Source organism: Plenodomus lingam, assembly GCF_022343315.1.
Source record: "Plenodomus lingam strain CAN1 chromosome Unknown contig_11, whole genome shotgun sequence".
Lineage (NCBI taxonomy): Eukaryota > Fungi > Ascomycota > Dothideomycetes > Pleosporales > Leptosphaeriaceae > Plenodomus > Plenodomus lingam.
In genome coordinates, this window is record NW_027093929.1 from 708,537 (window position 1) to 732,076 (window position 23,540).

Consider the following 23,540-nt stretch of genomic DNA (forward strand, 5'->3'; position numbering starts at 1 on the left):
GCTGTGCCGTGGCCAAGTACGACATCATCCATCTCTTCAACAGGACGCAGCTGGAATGAAAGGAATTTGATTGTTGAATTCCGCAGTTTCTTGGTAGCAATCTAGCCAGAACTTTTCATGCATCTATTCGAATGCTGGCGTTAATTGGGCCACCTTGGCTACATGGTCAGATCACCTGCAGACCCTCCCTTCCCACCATTTTGACTAGTTGTTGGATAGTATCACGACTTCCATTCTGTGTATGGCATTATACGATAGTAGTCGAGCAGATATTTTCATGGTGATGACGCCAGCGATGACGATGACACTTTCAAATGTCCGTATTCATTACTCCTTTCAAAAACCCCCCCGCTGTTAACCAAACTATAGGCTAGCCAGCGCCCGCTTGATAAACGCCCGCAAAGTCCAATTGACCCAGCTGCCCATTAACCTGGTCAATCTCCCTGCTCAAATCGTCCAGATTCTGCGTTAGACTGGATACTTCATCGAAGCGCCGATGCTTGGTTGCATTCGCCACCATCTCTGACACCATGAACTTCTGTTCCTCGAGAATGATGAGTCGCTCCCGTAGCTCCTTCTCCTCCGTTTCCATGGCGGATACCTCGCTACTACTGACGACGCTGCTAGCCGTCTTGTCGTTGTATTTTATATTTGCAAGCGCACCGCCGGTATTGGGTCGGCCTTGTGGTGCAGCATGTTTGAGAATCTTGGGAAGGGATCGCAGGGGCAACATGTGTAAGCTCAGGAAGCTGTAGGCTTGTTGGTAAACAGCCTTTTGTAGCTTTTGCTGGGTTGGCGAGTCGGTAGGGAGGTCCCGTATTCGTTTTGCGACTGCGTCAAACTGTGCAAACGCATCCATGAGCCTCTTTCGTACTTTGGTGGCATCGGTTAGTTGTTGTGGTGTTGGTGACTTGTCTGGATCTTGGAGAGCTTGCAAAAGCTTGTGAAACCGAGGTAGAAGCAAGCGGATGCCTCTCTCGAATTGCGCCAGATTTTCATACGAGCGCTGGTCTTTTGGCTTTTCTGCCATTTCACGCTCAAAATCGCTCCGGGAGAAGAGGGTGTGCTGGCAATCCTTGCACATGCGCACGTCGACACTCACTTGTTCGACCCCTTTTTCGGACTTGCTGGAGTCTGTCGAGATTAGCGCGGAAACAGGAGCAGAACGACCGTGTTTGTACCTGCAGCCACATTCAACCCAATCTCTGTTGAACACTCGGTCTTGGGATCGCCGCAAACGACACGGCCGCACATGCGGCAATGATGTCTCCTGAAGGTGTAGGTGGAAAACTCCTGCTGGCAAAAGGGGCAGTTGGAGACCTTTGCATCTTCTTCCCAGATGATGATGGATTGCTCCAATGCTTTTCGCTGATTTTTGGCCCCAGCCAGGGAGAACCAGCTGCCTGTAGTGGGGACCTCTTCCCATGGTGGTGGATTCGCCAGGAGCTGTGTGAGCTTGGTCAGTCTCTTCTCCAGCCTGGTGACCTCCATGCGTTCTCTGTCGACCTTTTTCCGCCGAATCCGGGCAAACTCTTCAAAACGATCGCGCTCTGTCCCGCGGTGGTCGAGGTAGCCGTCCCTGGACTTGTAGCATGTCTCGCAGACTCTACACCAGATGCCTCGGACAGGGTCATGTTTTGCTTGGCGCGACAGCTTCATCTGATACATGGTGTGGTCCTCGCAGAAAAGGCGGCCACATTGCCTGCAGTTCACCGCCTGCTGGCCTCCGCCCAAGGCTATCTGTGAACCTGTAATGGGCCGTCTGCATACTGGGTCTGAGCAAGTGTCTCGATACGTCGGCCGCTGCCAATGTGCGCGCGTAACTTCCTCCTCCGGGTCTCTGCGGACGGGGGTAGGTTCGCGTGCGATGTGTGTGGCCGAGCCGGTGGCGGAGTGAGCTATTGGCGGTGGGGGCGTGGGAGCGTCATTGGACTCGAATACGTCGAGGCCCTTGAGTTTCTGGTTGAGGACTGCCAGCGGCTGGAACTTCTTGGCCTTGTGCATTTGCTCTTCGAACCAGTTCTTGACTTCATCCTGCTCCTCCACGACGAGGTTCTGGTGGTTGTCGTCGAGGTGTCTGGTATAGATTAGGGCCAGCATGGGGGGGTAGAGATGTTTACGGCGGTGGCAAGTACCTGTTCAGTTGCAGGAGGGTGACCTGGTATGTGAGTACATGTCATGTTGTCTGGAAAGGTATGAAGCAGAGGGAAGGCACGAAGCAGAGGTAGGAAGGCACGAAGCAGAGGTAGGAAGGTACAAAGCAGAGGTAGGAAGGCACGAAGCAGAGGTAGGAAGGTACAAAGCAGAGGTAGGAAGGCACGAAGCAGAGGTAGGAAGGTACAAAGCAGAAGATAGCAAGGCAGGCGCAAAGGGGCCACAAGTTGACGTACCATTTCCTCATTGCATATGGGACAAGCCAGCCGACTCGAGGCACTGGCAGCAGCAGCAGCGGCGGCGGCGGCGGCATGGTCGGTTGGGCCCAGCAGTACCTTGCTGCCAATGTCTTCTCCACGCGTGTCGGCGGCAGTGCTGGCCGGGCTGTTGGACGTCTGCGAGCTCAGCGACAGCGAGCTTTCCGAGGGCGACAACAGGCTAGGGTTGCGGCGGTGGGGGCCGAGGTGAGGTTGCTGGTGGTGCTGTGAAGCCAGCGAGGGCGACAGGTTCCTCCCGCTCCCCAGCACGCGTCCGCCGCCCAGGGACCTGCGGGAGGAGGCGGCCATGTTGGAGGGTTGTGGAGAGGGAAGTGGTGGACAATCATGGGCAGGCCAGGGCAGCCCGGGATCTGCAGGCTATGGGGGAAGTGGAGGGTGCTCTCGTTCCTCTAGGAGACTAGCCATGTATGTACCGTATACTCTAGGGTGTGTAGCAAGTCCTGTGCCTGGGCAGAATGCTAAGGGGACCCAAGTGGTAAGCGTGCTGCCGGCTTCTTTCTTGTCTTCGCATTCTGGAACACAGGAACATGTCTGTCGTGTCAGCTACCTACTCTACCTACCATACCTTGGGTATAGTACTAGAATAGCTAGCTAGAGTAAGCAGACGACTCAGTACTCTACTACCTACAGATCTAGTCCTGGTTGCTGCAGATACCTAGGTATGTGGAGAAAAGAAACTACCGGTGTGTTCCATGATGGGGTCCAACTCTACCACTACCACTACTACTCTCTACTACTTACTGTACAAGCATACAATACCCACACTCCATCTACCCATCTACCCATCTACCCATCTACCCATCTCTACCACGCCGCACGCCTTTCCCTTGTACGCTCACAACATCCCCCATGTCCCTGCCCATCGGTGAATCGGCCACTGTATCGATAGCAATCAAGCTGGAACGCCAACGCCCCCCGTCGCCTTTCTCTCCCCGCCCGCGCTGGCTTGGCATGACGCCGAACCGCAGGAGGCACTGAATGGCGCCATCGCCGCGCCATCTTTCTTTCCTCTCTTCTGGACTTCTTCACCACCATGGCCGCGCCAAAGAGTCCATACCCGGAGATCCAGGGAGGAGGTTCGCTGATCCTCGCATGGCAGATCAGGAACAAACGCGTCTTGGTCGTCGGCGGCGGAGAAGTGAGTTCGCGCCTCTCGCGCCCATCTCCCATCTTCGCCAGAGTATTGACCATTGACAAGCGTCCTAGGTCGCCGCCGGTCGCATCGTGAATGTCCTCAACGCCGACGCCAAAATCACCCTCGTCTCCCCGCGCGAAGGCCTCAACGAGGAAGTCGCCTATCGCATCGAACAAAAACAAATAGACTATGTCGACCGCAAGTTCGAGCCATCCGACCTCGACGGCGTCGACATGGTCTTGACCGCAGTCGACGACCCGGAAGCCTCGTCGCAAATATACAAATTGTGCAGGGAACGACGAATAGCCGCCAACATTGCAGATGTCCCGCCAGAGTGCGACTTTTATTTCGGCAGTGTCCACCGTGATGGGCCCCTACAGATCATGGTCAGCACCAATGGGAATGGGCCGAAGCTGGCCAACATTGTGAGGAGGCAGATTGCCGCTGGTCTGCCCTATAACATAGGCGCAGCTGTGCAAAGAGTGGGCATGTTACGAAAGAAGCTGCGCAAGGTGGCCCCCTTGATCGAGGAAGGCCCAAAGCGCATGCAATGGTAGGTCATCACTCCACTTACCCAGCACGTGCACGTCTTCTGATCCCCCTTGATAGGATGTCCAAAGTCTGCGAACAGTACACCCTCAACGACTTGTGTGCATTGACAGAAGAAGACATGGAGATGCTGCTCGGCTTCTACAAGCCCAACCTGGTGCCTTCTCTGGAATTGGTTCGGCTACAGGAACCAGACGGCGCATATGATGGCCCGTTTCTGATCTAGAGAATTCCAGACTTTGCATTGTGGCGTGGGAACACATGTCGTCGCATCTAGGCGGGCCAGAGGGAGTTGTCTTTGGTATCTTTTTTCATCTAGTTCTCTGTATATCAATTGCACATGTACATGTTGGACTCCCTTCACCCTGTCCTGTTTGCTCCTCCCTTCAGGCTTGCTCCTCCGCCAATCACCACGAGGTGGTCCAAGCGTTGGCCCTACTTTCACACACGACCTCAAACCTCCTCACTGCAATCAACAGTTCCTTACATCTCCTGATCACGGCCAACGATCATTCAACTCCCTCAATAGCGTAGGCATATCATGGATCTGGCTCAGCGCCCGCCATACCACACCGTGGACTTCAAAGCTCTCGCCAAAGTAAACCCAGAATTCAAGCAACTATGGCAGTCCAAATCGGGCAAGCTCGACTTTCAAGATCCAGACACCACACGGAAACTCTCAAAAGCTATTCTCACAACCGAATTTGGCCTCGAACTAGATGTCCCCAATGATCGCCTGTGCCCGCCCATTCCCAACCGCTGGAACTATGTATCCTGGATCCAAGGCCTCATCGACTCCACTTCGCCTTCGTACTCCAACAAGTATGAACCCGAGCGCAAAGTCGTAGGGTTAGACATTGGCACAGGCGCAAGCGCAATCTACACCATGCTGTGTCTAAAGAGCAGGCCCAACTGGGACATGTGCGCCACCGACGTCGACAAAGCATCCTTCACCTCTGCGGCCCGCAACCTCGCTCTCAACAGCCTCATGACACGCACCACCCTTCTCCAAACCACATCTTCCCAACCACTCATCCCGCTCCAAGCCCTCGGCAAGTCCACCCTCGACTTCACAATCTGCAACCCCCCCTTCTTCACCAGCGAGTCTGAAATGCACAACTCCCTCACAGGCGAGGGCAAGAGCTGGAAACCAAACGCCGTGTGCACCGGCGCTCCCATCGAAATGGTGTGTCCCGGCGGCGATCTGGGGTTTGTGACGAGACTTGTGGAAGAGAGTCTGGTCCTCCGCGAAAAGGTGAGTTGGTACAGCAGTATGCTGGGCAAGCTGGAAAGCGCAAAAGCCGTCATCACGCTGCTCAAACAACGCGGTATCGCGAACTGGGCTGTTGGCGTCATCGATACAGGAGCGAGCACGAAGCGCTGGGTCGTGGCATGGAGTTTTGGCGACTGGAGACCGAAGAATGTAAGTATTCAGCTCAGCTTTGCCTTTGCCATAACAATATCCCCCAACCCCAATCCCGCCTCAAAAAACCACCACAACTGAAACACAAACCCAAACCCAAACCTCACCATCCTTCATCTCAAACTAACACTCTGTCCCCCGAAAAACAGAGTATATCCCGCCCCCCCTCCCTCCCAAACTCACACCTCCCTTTCCCCACCACATACACCATCCCCCTACCCCCAACCTCCACCTCAGAAACCGCCCTCAGCACCCTGCAAACACACTTCTCCGCCCTCGATCTCCGCTGGTCGTGGGACCCCACATCATCGACGGGTCTGGGCGAGGCCGCAGGGAATGTGTGGAGTAGGGGGTATAGACGGGCTTTTGAGCGGAGGATGAGGGGGGTTGGGGGCGGCGGTGCAGATGGTAATGGCCACGGCGGTGCAGATCCAGACATGAATAGGCCAGTTGCGATTGTATTCCGCATCAGACTGCTGGTCTTGGCAAGGGAGATTTCAGTCGAGTGGGTGCGCGGACGCGATCAGGTGCTGTGGGAGAGTCTGTGTGGGGTTGTGCATGGGCTGTTTAAGAAGAGGGATGTCGGTGCCGGTGCCGGTGCCGGTGCCGGGTGATGAGAGTTTTGGGGAAGATTGAGGTGGGCTTTTGAGGGAGGAGAGGGATGAGGGATGTGTGGCGGGGTATGGTGTGTTATAGTAGAAGTGTGTGGGTGATTGAGAGGGAGTGTGTGAGTATGTGGGTTGAAATAGCTACATTTGTGCAGTAGGGAGGAGGAGGAGGGGGAGAAGAGCACATGAATCTTCATTCACTCCCCCTTCTTCCGATATGAACAAGCAAGAAAGCTCAGCCGATCTATCGCCCCTTTTCCACTCCACACCTCCACACCCTTTGCACCAGCACCAAACCCTCGCACAAATTGATCATGACATCGCATCTCCCACCCCCCCCCCCCCCTCTCCCACGCAAAAACCCCACCTCTCCCCCCTCCCACTTAACCCAACTCCCCTCTCAAACAATCGGCCCATCCCAAAACATACTCCTATCCAATTCCTCCGCGAATCCTTTGGCCAGCGGCGGAGCACTGACATCTGGCTTTCTGCCCGCGCAGAGAGCGTCGGTGGCATGGATGGGATGTTGGGCCTGGGTCAGTGGTCTGGCGGAGTTGTTTCGAGGGCTGTTTGTACCGGGAGCAGGGTTGGTGAGGGTGCGAATTGGCATTCCCCTTTCCCGTCCCCTTGTCGCAGCAGCGCTGGTGAATCCTCCTCCTCCTCCTCCACCACCACCACCACCCATCCCACCCCGCTCCTCCTCCCTCCTCGCAGCCCTATTATACCGATGCAACTGCCCCTCATGTAAATCCCCCTTCGCTTCCTCCCGCTCATCCCGCTCCTCTGTCGTATGCTGGAATACGTTCCACGCAAACACCTTGCTTTCTAGTCCCCGTGGTGCTTTTCCCGTCGGCAGCATGTATGGTTGAGTGTGCTGGGGGCCGCGGAGGAGGGCGTGGTCGCGTGAGGTGGGATTCGCGGTGGCTTGGTCGAAGCGCTCGCGGCCGAGGTCGAGGAGTTCGGTTGTGGGGGAGAAGATGGGGGAGAGGGGATTGGTTGGGGGTGGCATTTTGGGGGTTTGGGGGGTGTTGGATGGGTATGTGTGTGTGTGTGTGTGTGTGGTGTTGTGGTGATGATTGTTTGGCGCAGGAATATTGAAGTCTCGCTCTACAACATAACATGCGCCGTCAGTATAATACTCTTTCCGCCTCGATCGCGTGAAAACAACATACGTACCTATCAGCCCGCGCACCAGCTGTCCCAAGATGTCGAGATACACGAGATTGTCGCCGCGGTGCCGTGGCAGCTTGACTCCAGCAGTCAGTGAGCTCCTCTTATCCACCCAGACAGTCGATCAAACACCGACAAACAAAACGTGGCTGCAGCTTGTGTTGTGATGTCGATTATAACGGTCCCAAGGTAAAAGTCACTGGAGAGAATCCTCGCGCCTTCCTATTTCACCTGTCCACAGTGTTAGGGCTAATATAGCGTGAGAGGACAAACGCAACGCAATGACGTACGTGCGTATTGTAGAGTTGGGTATGGTAGGAATTTGGGGGTTTGGATTGCAAGTGTGATTATGGGAGAGTGGAGGGAGTTTTGCATATGGTGGTTGTGGAGGTCGAGGTGAAGGGGGATTATAGCGGGGTCGAGGGTGAGGATTGAGGTTGTGGGTTGGAGGAGTTTGAGGTGAGGGGGTGAGTGAGTGAGGGAGTAATGGTGTTTTTTTTGGAAGAATTGCTGGTTGTTGAGATGTGTGGCTAGATCTTGGGTGGAGTTATGGCTCACATGTATCAAATGGCTTTTGAGGTTCTCATACCAGGACGGTCTGTGGTGAGAGAGAGGAGGAGGGGACTCGCATGTAAGAGATTGGTATAGTGTTTAGACCCTTGTATCATGCAGAATAATGTGCTGTATTTTGTTTGGTCTTCGGTTATTGTTGAGATGGTGCTGGTTTCAACGGTGTCAATGATGATTACAGAGGAGTATTTTGTGATTATGTGTGTGAAACATAAAATGAAGCGTCACCAGGACATAGATTAGTTGTCACCTTTTGAGATGTGTCGTAACACACCAAAAGTCATCATCGCGAATGAATACATTGCCATCGTCAATAAGTAAACGACTCGTCGAAAAAATCAACATCCAAATGGCATACCCCATGCCTTACAGCAGCTCTCACATCCTCACTATACCCAGGAGGCCCACACACCGACACCGCCATACTACCACCCCATGCCTGCATTTCCTCCTCAAAAACTTCCAGTACATTGCACCTCCGATTATACAAATCAAAGCACACAGGTAACACCACCCTTACCATCTCCCCAAGCGCCAACCTCAAGCCAAGGGCGAACCCACTCAACCGCATCGATACTGGCAACACACCATATGACCGAGATCCTGCACGCGCATACTGGCGTCGCTGTAGCCCGCTAGTAGATGTCGTACAAAGGGTAGATGATGCGTGATACCGATTCCCCCCGCGAACAGTACAATGGTGTCGTATGCATCGAGCGAGTGGAATCCATCATAAGGGCCCTCCACTGCAGCCCACAAGCACACGCCCCCGGCTTTCATGGAAGCTGCCAACTCGTACAGCGAGCGCGTCATACCGCTTCTAGCCCGGATGACACAGGATATGGTACTTGACCCCCGCTCCATCTTGAAATCCTCTTGCCGAAATCTCAGAGGGGGCTTTTTCTGCCCCAGTCGTGCATACCCGGACGACTCGGTCCATGCAACGAAAACGGGTGGGAGGACCACAAAGCAAGCCGCGGCAGATAGATGTGAACGTACGATCCAGGCTTTGTGCGCTACGTCCGAGGGAGTGCAAAGGTGACACGCGTCGTTTCGCCCGGTAGTGCCTCGATTGTCACCTGCGTCCAGGTTTGCCCCCTCCAGCGAAAGTTGGCAGGCAGTATGCGCACGAAGTATTCCACGGCCAGGAGCCCGATGGCCAAGGAGATCCAGGACAGTTGCGGGAGTGCGTGCTGGCTGCTGTGCACGTATAGACCTGCTATGGCGATGACGGCGCCTAGACGATGCAGCGAGAGGAAGGTTTCGTATAGGGCGTGGCAGAGGGGGTTGATGAAGAGGACGGTAATGAGCGTGAATGCGATCAAGTGGGTTAGTTCGCATTGGTATGAAAGCGAGTGTTCAAACACCCATTCGATACTCTGCCAGCCTGCTTGCTCATTGTAAACGACATGGTACGTGTTGATAACGAAAACGAAAACGTGGACCAGTGATTGCAGGAGAAAGAGGCGTGCTGTCCATCGATGAAAGAAGTTGAAAGTGTCGTAGCTGGTGTGAAGGAGCCAGATGAGTGGATTGTTCCAGAGTGCAAACAACATCGTGAGAATCAGGTTGAAGGTCACAAAAGTACTGTATCGGCCGCGAAATGCGGCAAGTCTCTGCGCGTGGGGTTGGTTGGGAATGGCTAGACAGCATGCAATGTTGCTGACGGGGTAAATGCAAGCAATTGCTGCCCGAAGTCGTTTTGAGTGTGTAATGGGCCAGTCTGTAGCATGTGTGGTATTGCGGTATCGTCTCAGTGAGATGCTGGCATCAAGGATATGTCTGAGGAAGCTCCACGGTTTGATCCGAGATTGATCACAAGAGTCAAATTTCCGCGGGCAAGCAGCCATCTTTCGTCGGTGTCGCTTTGCCCTAACCTTTGCGCAGTATCGGAGGGCAGTCACGAAGGTAATCGCCACCAAAATAAAAATGAGCTGGATATGCACGAGTCAGAAGTTTGCCTCCTGATCCACCCAGTAAGTCCATGGCTGATTTTAAAGGATCCCGGTTTTGAGCAGAAGCATTTGCGCGATCATCGTCAATATCAGGCGTGTAGATGGAGAGTGGTGATGTGAGTCTCAGAATTATACATTGCTCGATCGAGAGGTAGAACATAGGAATACCATGTACAATGTTTTCTCGTCGACTTCCATATGCGAAGCAAGATAAGGCGGTCCTGAGCATATAAAGACGCTGTAGGATCTTAGAACAGGTTTTGTTGCTTTCGCGGCGTCAAGCCACTTTGTATTACGCCGCCTAAGAGACGATAGTGTGAAAGTCGATGTATCAGTGGTTGGAGAAGAAAGAAACCTCGGTACGAGCAGTTCAAGGGCCGATCTCTGCAAACGTGTGTAGTCGAGTTACAGGCTTGACACCATTCGAATCGACGAGACTTTGTGACCAAAGTGACAAGGGGGAAGCCATACCGGCAGGCTCGTCGGTAGGCATGAGTGCCACGGTGTCAGCGACGCGAACTCAGTAGCCACAGGCTACTTGTTCCACCATTTTTCAGCGACCACAACTTGAAGCTCATCATATTGAATGTGTTGCCCAGTCTCTCAGAGTGGGAAAAGCGCGATCAAGCAGGTCCAAGATGGCCATCTTAGATCTTGATACACAAGTATGATAGCATTTGAACAACTGATTGTTATTCGTTGATAGGCTGCGATTCGAGCGCCTCCAAGACGATAGATAAAGCTTGCAAGGGTCTATACGAAATGCGATAACCATGCATGTATTTGCTGCCCATGCTGTTCATTGGCAATTTTGAGAGACAATTGCCAGAATTGGGAGCCTCGCCAATCGTATTTGACTGCTTCTTGGAATTGAGATGATGAGCACGTGCTGTAGTAAATGAGGACTTGTCAGTTCGCGTAGACAGTATCGTGATTGGATCATACATGCCACCTCCAAATTGTTGGAGAGACGAACAACCAGTTCGCCTTTGTTCTGTGACACGTGCGGTGACCGTACTTGGGAAGTGCAGGAGACTGCCGCTGCTAGCCATATTTTGGGCCTGTGACGGCAAAGAGAGATTGAAACGCAACTGCGATAGTTAGTCGTGTCTCAAAGCAGAAATCTAACTCCAATTTCAGCTCCAAACCAGAGTAAATAGAACCCAAGAAAAGGACGTTGGACACCATAGACGAACTAGGTATTCCGCAGCCGTGCAGTTGGCATTGCGTGTTCCTGTGCAACCACGATTCCCACTCACCAACCATGGCGAAGCATCAGCCACAGTGGCCCTGCTCCAGACTGTGATGACAGACAAACTTGGACTCTGGCGATTCCTCACCCATCGACATCGGACGCTCGATATTCCACAGCCATCTTACTCTCGCACGCGTCCATCTCGCGCCCACCCAATCACAAGCCAGCGCAATCGACTCCTCCCGCAATCCTCCCTCGATCGATCCAACGCCAACAATGCCAACGTCATCTGAAAGGGAACATTTTGAATGTCCCTCTACATCATTTCGCTCTGCCAAATCGTCATACCTGGCTGGTTTCAATAATTCCTGTATTTACTGCTTTGAGCAATCTTCAGAAGGGCCGTGGATTGCGGTGCAAAACTTGGAATGGCCCTACCTGCCAACTTTCAGGCATGGTTCGGGGGTCCTGGACTGGGGGCGCTCGGCTCGATTGGGAGGTTCGAGGGCCGTGCGGTGGTGATTTTGGGATCGGATGGGCGTTCATGGTACGGATTGGGAGGGTGAGGTAGGGGTTAGTGGGCGGGAGTGGCGGATGAGGGTGGGGGTGGGGAAATGGTCGTGAGTGAGTCGTGGTGGAAACTTGGTGTTGATGATGTTTCAATTGGTGCAGATGGGTAGGGTTCTCGGGAGGATTGGTCATTCTTGGAGATGGCTAGCCTTGCTCTCCCTTTTCCTTGCTGATCGATATTGCTAGTCGATGTCTTCACATGAGGGGACTGGCGTGTACAACGGAGAAATAACACGGTCTCATCCCATATTGGACAGCAAGGATCAAGTTGCGGATAACCCAGAAGGCGATACTTTCATTGACACCGAGACATGAGTACAGATATGCAAGCTTAGAGTCCTTCGAGCGCTGACAAAGCAATCCAAAGTGAATGTGATCATTGGGACATGCGGCTCCCAAGACATCGTATCTCATTACAGAATGTCTAGCCTCACCAACCTGCCACAGTTCACATCCCCATTCCCTCCCTTTGAAAGTCTTTGTCACGCTCGTGCGCCCTTTCGTACTCCAACGCTCTTCTCCATTGCTCTACCCTCTCAATCTGACCCCTCATATTTTCATTCACTGAGCTGTCCTCTCTCGTCGACCGACCTTGCCTTCCTTACTTCTGCCCGTCAATCTCCTGACCGAAGTCACACTCAATCACATATGAGTACGTCTTGAGGCCTCCGCCATGGTCCCCCCACACCTGAAGTAACACAAAACAAACTGCTTCGCGATCGCTGCCTGACTAGACCGGAATATCAGGTAGATGATCAATAAGTGCATGGTGAAGTGTTGCGACAGCGTGCCTTTGCCGTACAAAGACGCAAAATGCGTTCTACAAGATTCAGTACATGATTTGATAATTTCTATGCGCGGTGTTGACCGAATCGAGCATGCGAGTGGATGAGATAAACACACTCCTGGGCGGATGGAGGAGCGGTATGTCGCGCAGGGCACCAGGCGTCGATTTTCAGCGAGCCAGTATACCAGTTCAGAAACGCTGCAAAGTATCTACGCGTTTCACGGAGCGAGTTCTGAAGCTGGTGCGAAGATCCTTAGGATAGCCGGACGAGGAACTGTGTCGGTTCATTGAGGGAGCCGTGATATTCCCAAGGTGGCAGGCATAGGCAAAGGTCGAGGCTGTGGCAATATATTTTGTTACGCGGCCTTGCGGAACAAGATATTGGTTGGGTGTTGGCGCTGTGCCATGATCTTCAACGAGTAGAAGTATGTGGATCGTTGCCGGGGGCATGCTGTTGTGATACGGGCGCACTCTCTTCGAAGGCCAGTCTGGTATCTAATCTGTCAGTATTCGACTAACGAAATTACCGTCTACAGTAGCAGCAAAAACGGAAGGAGCGGACCACAAAACATGTGCACAGGTGTGCTGTAAACGGGTGCGTTTGCACTTCAGCGCTGTTGCAACACTGCGATACAAAACCTCACGCCCATACCCACCCAACTCCACCTCACCTATAAATACCCATTAATCCTCGATACTTCCATCAACACGACAACCAGCAGTTGGTCGAGAGGTTAAGAGCTATCATCTGTTACGATATTTGTAGGAGTGATAGAACTTCCAGACCGTCCTTCACCTGGTTGCGTGTTCGATTCCCACCGAAGACCAAACTCGACAAAAAGAGTCAGGTTTACAGGTCGCCATCCAAGTCCTATACTTGGATGTGTGCTTTTTTGCTGGTGGAGGGTGTTGCGAGATGTATTTTTTTTTGCAAGTTGTGGTGGGGAATTTTGGCAGCAAATGCTACAGAAAGTGCTCGCACTGCCTGTGTAGAAGAAACTTTCCGTCTCTAAGTAGAAAACCGCAGTACTTAGATAGCTAGAGTTAATACAAACAAGAGGTATCTAAAGACACGCGGTAAGGAAGCAAAGGCATAGTATTGTGAGTTAATAAACATAGAGCTCTTTCTTGTTAAGATATTTACCCTATACTTAGAAATACAGGAGCACCCGTCTAAATTTTTTTAAGACAGTCGGGGATGAGATTAGTAACGTACTACCTTTTTCAAACAGGTCTCCTCGCACGAATTAGACATGCTATGACGTGTCTCTGCACCCTTGTGCTTCTATTAAGCTGCTTCCGCATGGTGTTATCGCAACACTTGTATCTTTTTGCGCTCGCCGCCAGAGATGGAAAGGCGTCAGATATTCAGTGAACCAACGATTTAAGCCACACGGCTGTGCTTAAGATGGGCCTGCTCCTCTTAAGCGGATTGTGTGATAATTATCAAAAAAGTCTACTACTGACATAATAACGCTCCGTATAGTGGCAGTAATATAAAGGTAGCAGTGATCTAATCGCAATAAGAAGCAGATTGTTTGCTTACGCTTGCAGAGTTGTTGTATAGGACATAATCATCACTCCAAGCGTCCTGGCGTCCCGGCACCACTCTAAGGGATCGTACCACCACAGCACATTGATATGGAATAGATCATGACTTCCTATACACAGCATTCCTGTAAGCGGAAGCGCGGCCCTTCATAGTATCGCTGTGTGGCTGCGCTTGACAAGGTTATACAGGTCTCCAATAGGTGGCACACTGTTAACGATGACTGAAATCAATCGGATGACGGTAACTTAATCCAGAAGTAGGCACCCTCTAGAATCGTCGAAGAAACGAATTATAAGCTAAATCTATAAGGTATGACCCGACCAGGAGCCGCGAACAGCAGGTTTCTCCGAAGGGTCATGTTGTCTTGAATTATGTATACTAGAGTCTAACATTACCGTTTGTGTTCACAACACTAACCAATATGCTTGAAAGTTTGTACTCGTGTGAAGCCGCCCACGCAGCTGCAGCATGGCATTGTAGTCGCGCATCGAATAGGATGACACCAATTCTATTTAGTGAGATTATCTATCGTGCTAGTGCATCCAAAGCTCGCAGACTTCTATGGCGCAAGTAACTGAGACATGGTTGGGTATCAACAACAAGGCAGCCTTTATATACTAGAAGATAGTATCTGTATAGATTAATTACAGTAACAGTACTATTGCGGGCCGCTTTATTCTATGCATGGCAAAGGGCCCCGTTGGCATTGGCTGCCCTTTACTATGTGGTGAGGAACGGGAAGTAGAGAAATTGTGAGAGCCGATAGTAATCAAGTATGGTCTCTTGGTCTGCAGTGAATGCAGCAACACAGAGCATGCTGACTGTTTCAGCGTCGCGGCAAGTCACATAACCAGTACAGACATCAGGCTGAGCTTGTGAGAGAGCCTTCCATGTATGTGGTGGCTACATCTGGGGTTGGGGCTGATGGCAAGAAGAAACTATGTGTAACGAGCAGCAGATCGAGTGCGAGTCTAGGGGTGCCTCGAATTCGCCAATGAAACCCAGGAATGGCGTAATCTGTGTGATTATGGATTATGTTGGTAGATGTGTTGTGAAGTTGTTAATCATAGTTGTTGATGTGTTACATGCGGCTGTCCTAACTACCAGGTGCTAGCGTGTTTTTGAGTCAATGCCCCGCCAAAACTCCAAATACCCCTCCAACAAAGTGTACGCGCGCCTTGAATCAGGTCAGAACAGATTAGCAGTAAGTTCTCTCCCCATTCACACCTTGACTCTACAGTCAACTTGCCATTCAAGCTCCCTTCACGCAAAACAATTACTAATTCACATAGATAATGTCCGAGTCTACAGCGCCAACGCAGGCACTGCCAGCAGAGGGGGAGAAAGGACCCTCAAAGCGTGCTCTCGAGAAGGAGGCCAAAAAGGCTGCAGCCAAAGCAAAGAAGGCTGCGTACGCTCTGCGGCCTAAGGAACAAGCGAAGCCTGCGGCGAAGACGGAGCCCACCAGCATCTTCTCAGAAGGCTGGCTCAAGCGCATATACGAAGAGAAGCCCGTGAAGGATGTTCGAACGCGTTTCCCTCCCGAACCGAATGGCTTCTTGCACATTGGTCACGCCAAGGCCATCGCCGTTGATTTCGGCTTCGCGAAATATCATAATGGGGTGTGTTACCTGCGATACGATGACACCAATCCTGAGAAAGAAGAGGAGAAGTACTTCACTGCCATTCTGGATATTGTGAAGTGGCTGGGTTTTGAGCCATGGAAGATCACTTACAGCAGCGACAATTTTGACAAACTGTATGAGCTGGCGGAGCAATTAATCAGAAAGGATGGCGCATATGTGTGCCACTGCTCCAGTATGGCACTCCCTAGCAATTGACTACAGAGAGCTAACTTTCCTATAGGAGAGGAGATTAACATGCAGCGCGGAGGACCGGATAATCGAGGCAAGCGCTACGGTTGTGATCATCGCACGCGACCCATCGAAGAGTCTATCACTGAGTTCAGAGCCATGCGTGATGGCAAATACCAGGCGGGAGAAGCTTTCCTGCGCATGAAGCAGAAGCTGACGGACCCGACTGAGGGTAACCCTCAAATGTGGGATCTGCCGGCCTATCGCATTGTAAAGGAGAACCATCACCACAGGACTGGCGACAAGTGGAGAATCTACCCAACATACGACTTCACCCACTGCATTTGCGATGCACTGGAAGGCATCACGCATTCGCTATGTACAGTAGAATTCCGTCAATCACGTGTATCGTATGACTGGTTGCTGGAACAGCTCGACATGAAGGTACCCAAGTCGGAGGAAAAGGGACCGATGCAGCGGGAGTAAGTGTACTACGGGGGATTCGAGGATACGAGTTAACAAGTGTTAGGTTTGGCCGATTAAGTGTAGGTGGCACGATTCTCTCCAAGCGCCGAATTCTCCAGCTTGTTGAAGGGACCACTGTGGAGAAGAAGAATGAAGATGGCACTATAACGAGCAAAAAGATTGCCCCAGCGGTGCGCGGATGGGATGACCCACGTCTATACACCATGGTCGCACTCCGACGTCGTGGTGTACCAGCAAAAGCCATGCTGAACTTCGTTGAGGAGCTTGGAGTCACGGATTCACTCACCGAGATTGAGCCACCTCGATTTGAATCCTCTATTCGCAAGCACCTTGAACGCACTGTCCCTCGTCAAATGTTGGTCCTTGACCCGATCAAAGTCATCATCGAAGACTTTACCACCGAGGATGAACAGGAAATGACCGTTCCATACGATCCTAAGGGTACCATCCCTGGAGAGCGAAAAGTCAAGCTTGGCGAGCAGGTTTACATCGACCGCACCGATTTCAGAGAAGAGGACAGTGAGGATTACTTCAGACTGGCACCTAACAAGGCTGTTGGCCTCTATAATGTCCCATTCTCCATCCGCGCAACGGAGTTCTCCAAGGATGCGAAGGGCAAGGTCTCTGAGATCAAAGCCGTCAAGGTTCCCGCTACCGAGAAACCCAAAGCTTACGTGCAATGGGTGGATGCGGAGACAGCCGTGCCAGTTACGGCTCGTCTATACAACTCATTGTTCAAGACCGATTCACCAAACACGCTGGACTGGAAGACTGGCGGCTGGGCCGATGACCTCAGGCCTGATTCTGAAATCATGTACGAACATGCCGTCATCGAAAGAGGTATCAGGGATCTTATCAAGGAAACGTCATTGGATCTAAGTGGTTCTTCGGATGCGCTCATTCGATTCCAGGCGCTGCGAACGGCCTACTTCTGTGTCGATATTGACTCAACAGAAGACAGGATTGTACTTAATCAAATAGTAAGCCTGAGGGAGGACAAGGGTAAATGATGGTCAGAGAAGTATAGCGTAGACTTTGCGGGCGTAACAGGCTTGAGCTACAAGGTTGTATTAACCGGTCACCAGAAGATGTAGATAGCTGAAAAGATCTCTTCATGATAAGACATAGAAAAACAAAATCGGTATGAAGGATGATATGCTATATAGTAGTAGACGGCGAAGCTTTCAAGTCGAGAAGCACAGACGATATGCCAAGTGCTTGTGGCTGAGCTGCATGTGGCAAAGCAATCACTAGCCACTAGCGTGAGAAAGTCGGAACAACCAGCGCCGACGGTTGCAGCGCGTGCGCCGTAGAACATATGTACATATAAAAACATATTCCATCAACACTCTCGACGTTTGAGGGGCCCAAAAAAAGACAGCAACCATGGCACCGCTGGTGGATGACCCGAAAATCAAGCAGGCGAGTCTGCACAACCCACTACCACTTCAGCTGCATCTGTATATCTGGCCTTTCCTGATACTGTGGCCTGCCTTCTCCGCCATCTACCTCTCGCCGGAACGCTATGAAAAGTACATACAATCGTCAGAATGGACGTTTGTCTGGGTTGCCACCATTGTCACCTTCCAGTCGCTGATTTGGCTGATGACACACTGGAACGTCAACCTCAAGAGCGCCTTCACCACGACCGCCGCCCGCGATGTGCGCTCGGCCCAGCTCATCAAGGTGCAGCCCATCAAGAACGCGGGCGCGGCCGAAATCTGCCAGCTGGTGCGCGACAATGTGGGCGGCAAGCAGAACATCTCTTTTCTGTTCCAGAAACGTCGCTTCCTCTACGATGCCGCCAAGGGCTCGTTTGCTCCGCTCTCTTACGCCCTCGATACCGACCCGAAGCCGCAGCTGAAGACGTTCCAGCAGACGCAGGGCCTCGTCTCGCCCGCCGAAATCGAGCGATTGACAGAGCACTATGGCACCAACGCCTTTGACATCCCCGTCCCGACCTTCACCGAGCTCTTCAAGGAGCACGCCGTCGCGCCCTTCTTCGTCTTCCAGGTGTTCTGCGTGGGCTTGTGGATGCTGGACGACTATTGGTACTACTCGCTCTTCACGCTGGGTATGCTGGTCATGTTTGAGAGTACCGTCGTGTGGCAGCGCCAGCGCACTCTTAACGAGTTCCGCGGCATGAGCATCAAGCCCTACGAGATTTTGGCGTACAGGGAGAAGAAATGGCAGCAAATTATGAGCGACAAGCTGTTACCCGGCGACCTGGTCAGCGTGGGTAGGACTAAGGAGGACTCGGGTGTGGCCTGTGATATGCTCCTTCTTGAGGGCTCGGCGATTGTCAACGAGGCTATGCTTTCAGGAGAGAGCACACCTGTGCTAAAGGAATCGGTACAACTCCGCCCGGGAGAAGCGCGCATAGAGCCTGAAGGCCTCGACAAGAATTCATTCCTATGGGGTGGCACCAAGGTTTTGCAAGTCTCGCACGGTACAAACGCGGAAGAGGATGGTGCAACGGTCTCGCGCCTGGCATCTGGTGTTCCTCCACCACCGGACAATGGTGCTATTGCAGTCGTCATCAAGACTGGATTCGAGACCAACCAGGGTAGTCTTGTCAGGACTATGATTTTCGCTACCGAGCGTGTCTCCGCCAACAATGTCGAGGCCCTCTACTTCATTTTGTTCCTTACTGTTTTCGCTGTCGCTGCTTCCTGGTATGTCTGGCAGGAGGGTGTCAGGCTGGATCGCCAGCGCAACAAGCTCCTGCTAGACTGCGTTTTGATTGTGACCAGCGTCGTTCCCCCCGAACTGCCCATGGAACTTAGTTTGGCTGTCAACACCAGTCTTGCTGCGCTCAGTAAGTATGCCATCTTTTGCACCGAGCCTTTCCGTATTCCTTTCGCTGGCCAGGTCGATGTAGCCTGCTTCGACAAGACAGGTACCTTGACGGGAGAAGATTTGGTTGTCGACGGTATAGCTGGTCTGTCGCTTGGCGACTCTAGCGTCGAGGTTGGTCCCGATGGTGCGCACACTGGCCTTACCAAGGTCACTGATGTTGCAACGGAAACCACACTCGTCCTGGCCACTGCACATGCCTTGGTAAAGCTTGATGATGGAGAGACTGTCGGTGAACCCATGGAGAAGGCTACCTTGGAGTCTCTTGGCTGGAAGCTTGGAGCTAAGGACATCCTTACTGCTACCACTACCACTGCCAAATCTCACGCAGAGATTGTACAGATCCGCCGCCGCTTCCAGTTCTCCTCTGCTCTCAAGCGCCAGAGCTCTGTCGCAACTGTTGTTGTCAACAACCAGAAGACTGGCCGCAAAGTGAGAAGCACGATTGCCGCCGTGAAAGGTGCTCCAGAGACTATTCGCAAAATGCTGGTCAACACGCCCCCGAATTATGAAGAAACCTTCAAGCACTTCACTCGTAACGGTGGCCGTGTTCTCGCGCTCGCCTACAAGTACCTCTCGGAAGAGGGAGAATGGGGCCAGAATCGCATCAACGATCTCAAACGCGAACAGGTCGAGTCTGATCTGCACTTTGCCGGCTTCCTTGTCTTACAATGTCCATTGAAGCCAGATGCGGTTGAAGCTGTCCGTGCTTTGAACGAGTCCAGTCATCGTGTCGTCATGATCACTGGTGACAACCCGCTCACCGCCGTTCATGTCGCCAAGCAGGTGGAAATTGTTGATCGTGACTGTTACATCCTCGACGCGCCTGAGAATGATGAATCAGGCCAAAAGGTCGTCTGGCGCAGTGTCGATGACAAAATCAGTATTCCCGTTGACTTTACCAAGCCCTTGGACGCTGAAATCCTGGAGACGAAAGACATCTGCATTACTGGCTATGCACTTTCAAAATTCATGGACAATCCTGGGTGGAGTCAGATCTTACGCCACGCGTGGGTTTATGCGCGCGTATCACCAAGGCAAAAGGAGGAGATTCTTCTTGGCCTCAAGGACTGTGGCTACACAACTCTGATGGCTGGAGATGGAACGAACGATGTTGGAGCTCTCAAGCAAGCCCACATTGGTGTCGCTCTACTCAACGGTACTCGCGATGATCTTGAGAAGATCGGTGAACATTTCCGCAACACTCAGATGAAGAATGTCTACGAGAAGCAGTGTCAACTCATGAAGCGCTTCAATCAGCCTCAGCCACCGGTTCCTATCATGATCGCTCATCTATATCCACCTGGTCCTACCAACCCACACTATGAAAAGGCCTTGGAAGCACAGGCGAAGAAGAAGGGTCTTGCGCCCGGTGCTAATGGTGCCGCCAACGGGTCGGCCGGCACACTTGTCGCTCAACAGCCTGGAGAGGTTCAGCCACCGCAAGCTGCTGGCAATGTGATGCAACAGATGCAGGAGAAAATGATGCAATCAGAGCTGGATGAACTCAACAATGAGCCACCGACGATCAAGCTCGGCGATGCCTCAGTTGCTGCTCCCTTCACGTCAAAGCTAGCCAATGTTGTTGCGATCCCAAACATCATTCGTCAAGGCCGATGCACGCTGGTTGCCACGATTCAGATGTACAAGATTCTCGCTTTGAACTGTTTGATATCTGCATACAGTTTGTCAGTCTTGTATCTTGATGGTATCAAGTTTGGTGATGGGCAGGTTACAATTTCGGGAATGATGATGAGTGTCTGCTTCTTGTCCATCTCCCGTGCAAAGGTACGTTGATCTACTATTCCGTCTTCTCGCCTCATACTAACATGTTTCCAGACCGTTGAAGCACTCTCCAAAGAGCGTCCTCAACACAATATTTTCAATACGTACATTATCGGCTCCGTCCTCGGTCAGTTCGCCATACACATCATCACTTTAATCTACGTATCCCAATACGTCCAACGCGTCGAGCCCAAAGACCCGAACCCCGATCTCGAAAAAGACTTTGAGCCTTCCCTCCTCAACTCTGCAATCTATCTGCTACAACTGATCCAGCAAATCTCCACATTCGCAATCAACTACCAAGGCCGTCCTTTCCGCGAATCCATCCGCGAGAACAAGGGCATGTACTACGGTCTCGTCACCGTCTCCGGCGTCGCCTTCTCTTGCGCCACAGAATTCATTCCAGCGCTCAATGAGAAGCTGAAACTAGTGCCTTTTACCACTGATTTCAAGATTATGATTACAAGTATCATGGCCCTCGATTTCATCGCGTGTTACGTTATTGAGAAGGGCCTGAAGTGGGGCTTTAGCGACAACAAACCCAAGGATATTGCCGTACGCAGGCCGGAGCAATTGAAGAGAGAGGCAGAGAGGAAAGCGGTTGAGGAGAAGGAGGCACAGGAGAAAAGGAACAAGGAGGCTGAGGAGAAGAGATTGGCGCTAGAGGCGATGAAGGAGGAGCGGCTGAGGAAGTTGAAAGAAAAGTGGGGTGTACAGTAGTGATGAATCGCTCACTATGTGCAAGTCTGTGGGAAGATGCGGCATTCCTGATTATTGTCGAGGCATAGCGTGCATTGTCCTGTAGTTACACTCCTTGTACATGGGAGCATGACTTTGACCAGAAGTTTTGAGCCTTTACTTTGGCATTGCCTGTTGCTCGTTACATTGATCATTTAGACATGATATATTGCGCCCTGGTTTTGTTCTCTCTGCTCATCTTTACTCTTCACTCCATCCAAAATCCGTGAAGTTACGGGTGTGTACTATGGCTTGGAAGTCCGCGAGCTATCACATGACAGCGGGTTTTCGTATTTGGGGCCTTCTTGCACATGTTCTCACCCCCAACCATTCGCGACACGTTTCTAATGTTGTCACCGTCCCCTCCCCCGGCATTGTGTTTGTTTGGAATATCGTATGCGACACGCAAGATGTCAGCCACGGAGCACGAATATACAAGCCATGTGTTGCAAAACTAGTGGACGTTGTAAATTTTCTCTGCTTTTTTTATTTGGGCCGCGTGGGTAGTTGTATATGTGATTTCAATCATTTTGTGGTACTCCACCGATATTAACGTCACTAGTATCTACCCGTTCCATACAAAATCCATTGCTTTTGTGTCTATTTCCCTTTTCAATAGTACCGAGATATGCACGCTAAGCCTCGTGCGAACAACAAGAATATATAAGGTCTCTGTCCTTTGCATGTTGATTGTTTCTTGCTTCCATCAAACCTGTTCACTTCTGGGGGGTTCAAAACTCAGCGGTGGAAAAAATATATGTGGGGGAGGGAGGGAAGTGGGGTTGTGGTTCCTTTCGAAAGGGAAAATGGAAGAAGTGGAGCATGTGGCTGTTTGGCTGTTCCTTTACCTACCTGTATCCTTCATGGAATCGACACAGGTACCGTGACGATGTATGGATCTCCCTGGACTCAGCACCCGGCTTGATGCGAATTGGAGTACCGCCACGGTATCTCGAGAGAAACATACCAGCGGTGCTTGGATGGGACTCACTTTACCCCCAGATCGAAACAGCACAAGCATCTTACATGTTATTCTCCAAGGTTCACCCTGAAAACTGCATTCTGTCCATCACAGAATCGCCTGGCTCGGAGGTTCGACTGGATTGACCAGCTAGCCACGATGAAGAAATTTCCTGGGTGTTCCTTTAATTATTCGACAAGACAAGCTCCGCCTTTCCCCCTGGTCCTGGTCTCTCAACCAAATACCAGATGATCACATGGATATGCCGTCCGAAGCTTCTGTGAAGGCCCAACGGCTTTTGAAACTGACCGACTCGCTTTCAATGTTCCATCCGACCCGCTCTACTATCTAAAGAGTATCCACATTTCCAAATTTTCACTTTCGCTGATTTGGTGGTTGAATATGGGGCTTATCTGCGGACGGTCCCGATGCCTGACGATGATCGAAATATTTACCGTCGGTCGCCATGAGTCATTTATTGGACTATGGACAACTTATACAGACCCTGGACAACTGGTATTGAGAATAAAGAGTCCTGGAGAGAATTGATTCCGTTCAATATACGCCCGCGAGACACGGTTCTGGATTGGACGCGTTTGCGCCGGACACGTATGATTTGCGACTTGGTATATAAGAGGAGATGCCCTCTTCCACCACCTACTGATCGGAAGGACCAAGCATACATTCTTCTATCTCCACTCCTGGCCAGCCTAATGCGAACTTCTGAAATATAATATTAATACACGTGCCCTTTCCCTTTTCCAACAGGACTACGCATATGGCAATAGGATTATCGGAAGGCATATATGGTAACGATCCGTCCCTTAACGTTACTTTTCCAAAATGCCATTTGGCTCCTATGACCAAAATCAAGGATGGTCTGGATAAATACAGGTCTAGTCACTCTTCCCATGGACTCCGGATATATGTCATGAAGGGCAACGTACAAACATT

At 51.6% G+C, this 23,540-nt stretch overlaps 9 protein-coding genes across 9 annotated transcripts; 4 read left to right on the forward strand and 5 right to left on the reverse strand.

Moving 5' to 3' along the window:
- Positions 1-370: 370 nt before the first annotated feature.
- On the reverse strand, positions 371-2,720 carry IAQ61_000660 (uncharacterized protein; the record flags this gene model as incomplete). The annotated part of the gene is made up of 4 exons (XM_003842655.1): positions 371-1,134; positions 1,182-2,077; positions 2,136-2,158; positions 2,391-2,720. 4 exons carry the CDS (start codon positions 2,718-2,720, stop codon positions 371-373), a joined length of 2,013 nt encoding a protein of 670 aa, XP_003842703.1.
- Positions 2,721-3,465: 745 nt separating this feature from the next.
- On the forward strand, positions 3,466-4,342 carry IAQ61_000661 (uncharacterized protein; the record flags this gene model as incomplete). Its single annotated transcript, XM_003842654.1, has 3 exons — positions 3,466-3,570; positions 3,639-4,120; positions 4,177-4,342. The coding sequence occupies 3 exons, from the start codon at positions 3,466-3,468 to the stop codon at positions 4,340-4,342; spliced, it is 753 nt and encodes a 250-aa protein (XP_003842702.1).
- Positions 4,343-4,657: 315 nt separating this feature from the next.
- On the forward strand, positions 4,658-5,620 carry IAQ61_000662 (uncharacterized protein; the record flags this gene model as incomplete). The annotated part of the gene is made up of 1 exon (XM_003842653.2): positions 4,658-5,620. One exon carries the CDS (start codon positions 4,658-4,660, stop codon positions 5,618-5,620), a length of 963 nt encoding a protein of 320 aa, XP_003842701.2.
- A 927-nt stretch (positions 5,621-6,547) lies between these two features.
- Positions 6,548-7,156, reverse strand: IAQ61_000663 (uncharacterized protein; the record flags this gene model as incomplete). Its single annotated transcript, XM_003842652.2, has 1 exon — positions 6,548-7,156. The coding sequence occupies one exon, from the start codon at positions 7,154-7,156 to the stop codon at positions 6,548-6,550; it is 609 nt and encodes a 202-aa protein (XP_003842700.2).
- Positions 7,157-8,903: 1,747 nt separating this feature from the next.
- Positions 8,904-9,443, reverse strand: IAQ61_000664 (uncharacterized protein; the record flags this gene model as incomplete). The annotated part of the gene is made up of 1 exon (XM_003842651.2): positions 8,904-9,443. One exon carries the CDS (start codon positions 9,441-9,443, stop codon positions 8,904-8,906), a length of 540 nt encoding a protein of 179 aa, XP_003842699.2.
- A 1,091-nt stretch (positions 9,444-10,534) lies between these two features.
- IAQ61_000665 (uncharacterized protein) lies at positions 10,535-12,882 on the reverse strand (the record flags this gene model as incomplete). The annotated part of the gene is made up of 5 exons (XM_066094771.1): positions 12,608-12,882; positions 12,213-12,337; positions 11,476-11,740; positions 11,157-11,405; positions 10,535-10,933 (listed from the first exon to the last, which is right to left on the reverse strand). Exons 1-5 carry the CDS (start codon positions 12,842-12,844, stop codon positions 10,535-10,537), a joined length of 1,275 nt encoding a protein of 424 aa, XP_065955079.1. The 5' UTR covers positions 12,845-12,882.
- A 1,442-nt stretch (positions 12,883-14,324) lies between these two features.
- Positions 14,325-14,666, reverse strand: IAQ61_000666 (uncharacterized protein; the record flags this gene model as incomplete). The annotated part of the gene is made up of 2 exons (XM_066094772.1): positions 14,595-14,666; positions 14,325-14,454 (listed from the first exon to the last, which is right to left on the reverse strand). The coding sequence occupies exons 1-2, from the start codon at positions 14,651-14,653 to the stop codon at positions 14,325-14,327; spliced, it is 189 nt and encodes a 62-aa protein (XP_065955080.1). The 5' UTR covers positions 14,654-14,666.
- A 409-nt stretch (positions 14,667-15,075) lies between these two features.
- Positions 15,076-17,256, forward strand: IAQ61_000667 (uncharacterized protein; the record flags this gene model as incomplete). The annotated part of the gene is made up of 4 exons (XM_003842649.2): positions 15,076-15,150; positions 15,239-15,764; positions 15,813-16,242; positions 16,290-17,256. The coding sequence occupies 4 exons, from the start codon at positions 15,076-15,078 to the stop codon at positions 17,254-17,256; spliced, it is 1,998 nt and encodes a 665-aa protein (XP_003842697.2).
- A 376-nt stretch (positions 17,257-17,632) lies between these two features.
- On the forward strand, positions 17,633-21,607 carry IAQ61_000668 (uncharacterized protein; the record flags this gene model as incomplete). The annotated part of the gene is made up of 2 exons (XM_003842648.2): positions 17,633-20,890; positions 20,942-21,607. 2 exons carry the CDS (start codon positions 17,633-17,635, stop codon positions 21,605-21,607), a joined length of 3,924 nt encoding a protein of 1,307 aa, XP_003842696.2.
- Between the last annotated feature and the right edge of the window lie 1,933 nt (positions 21,608-23,540).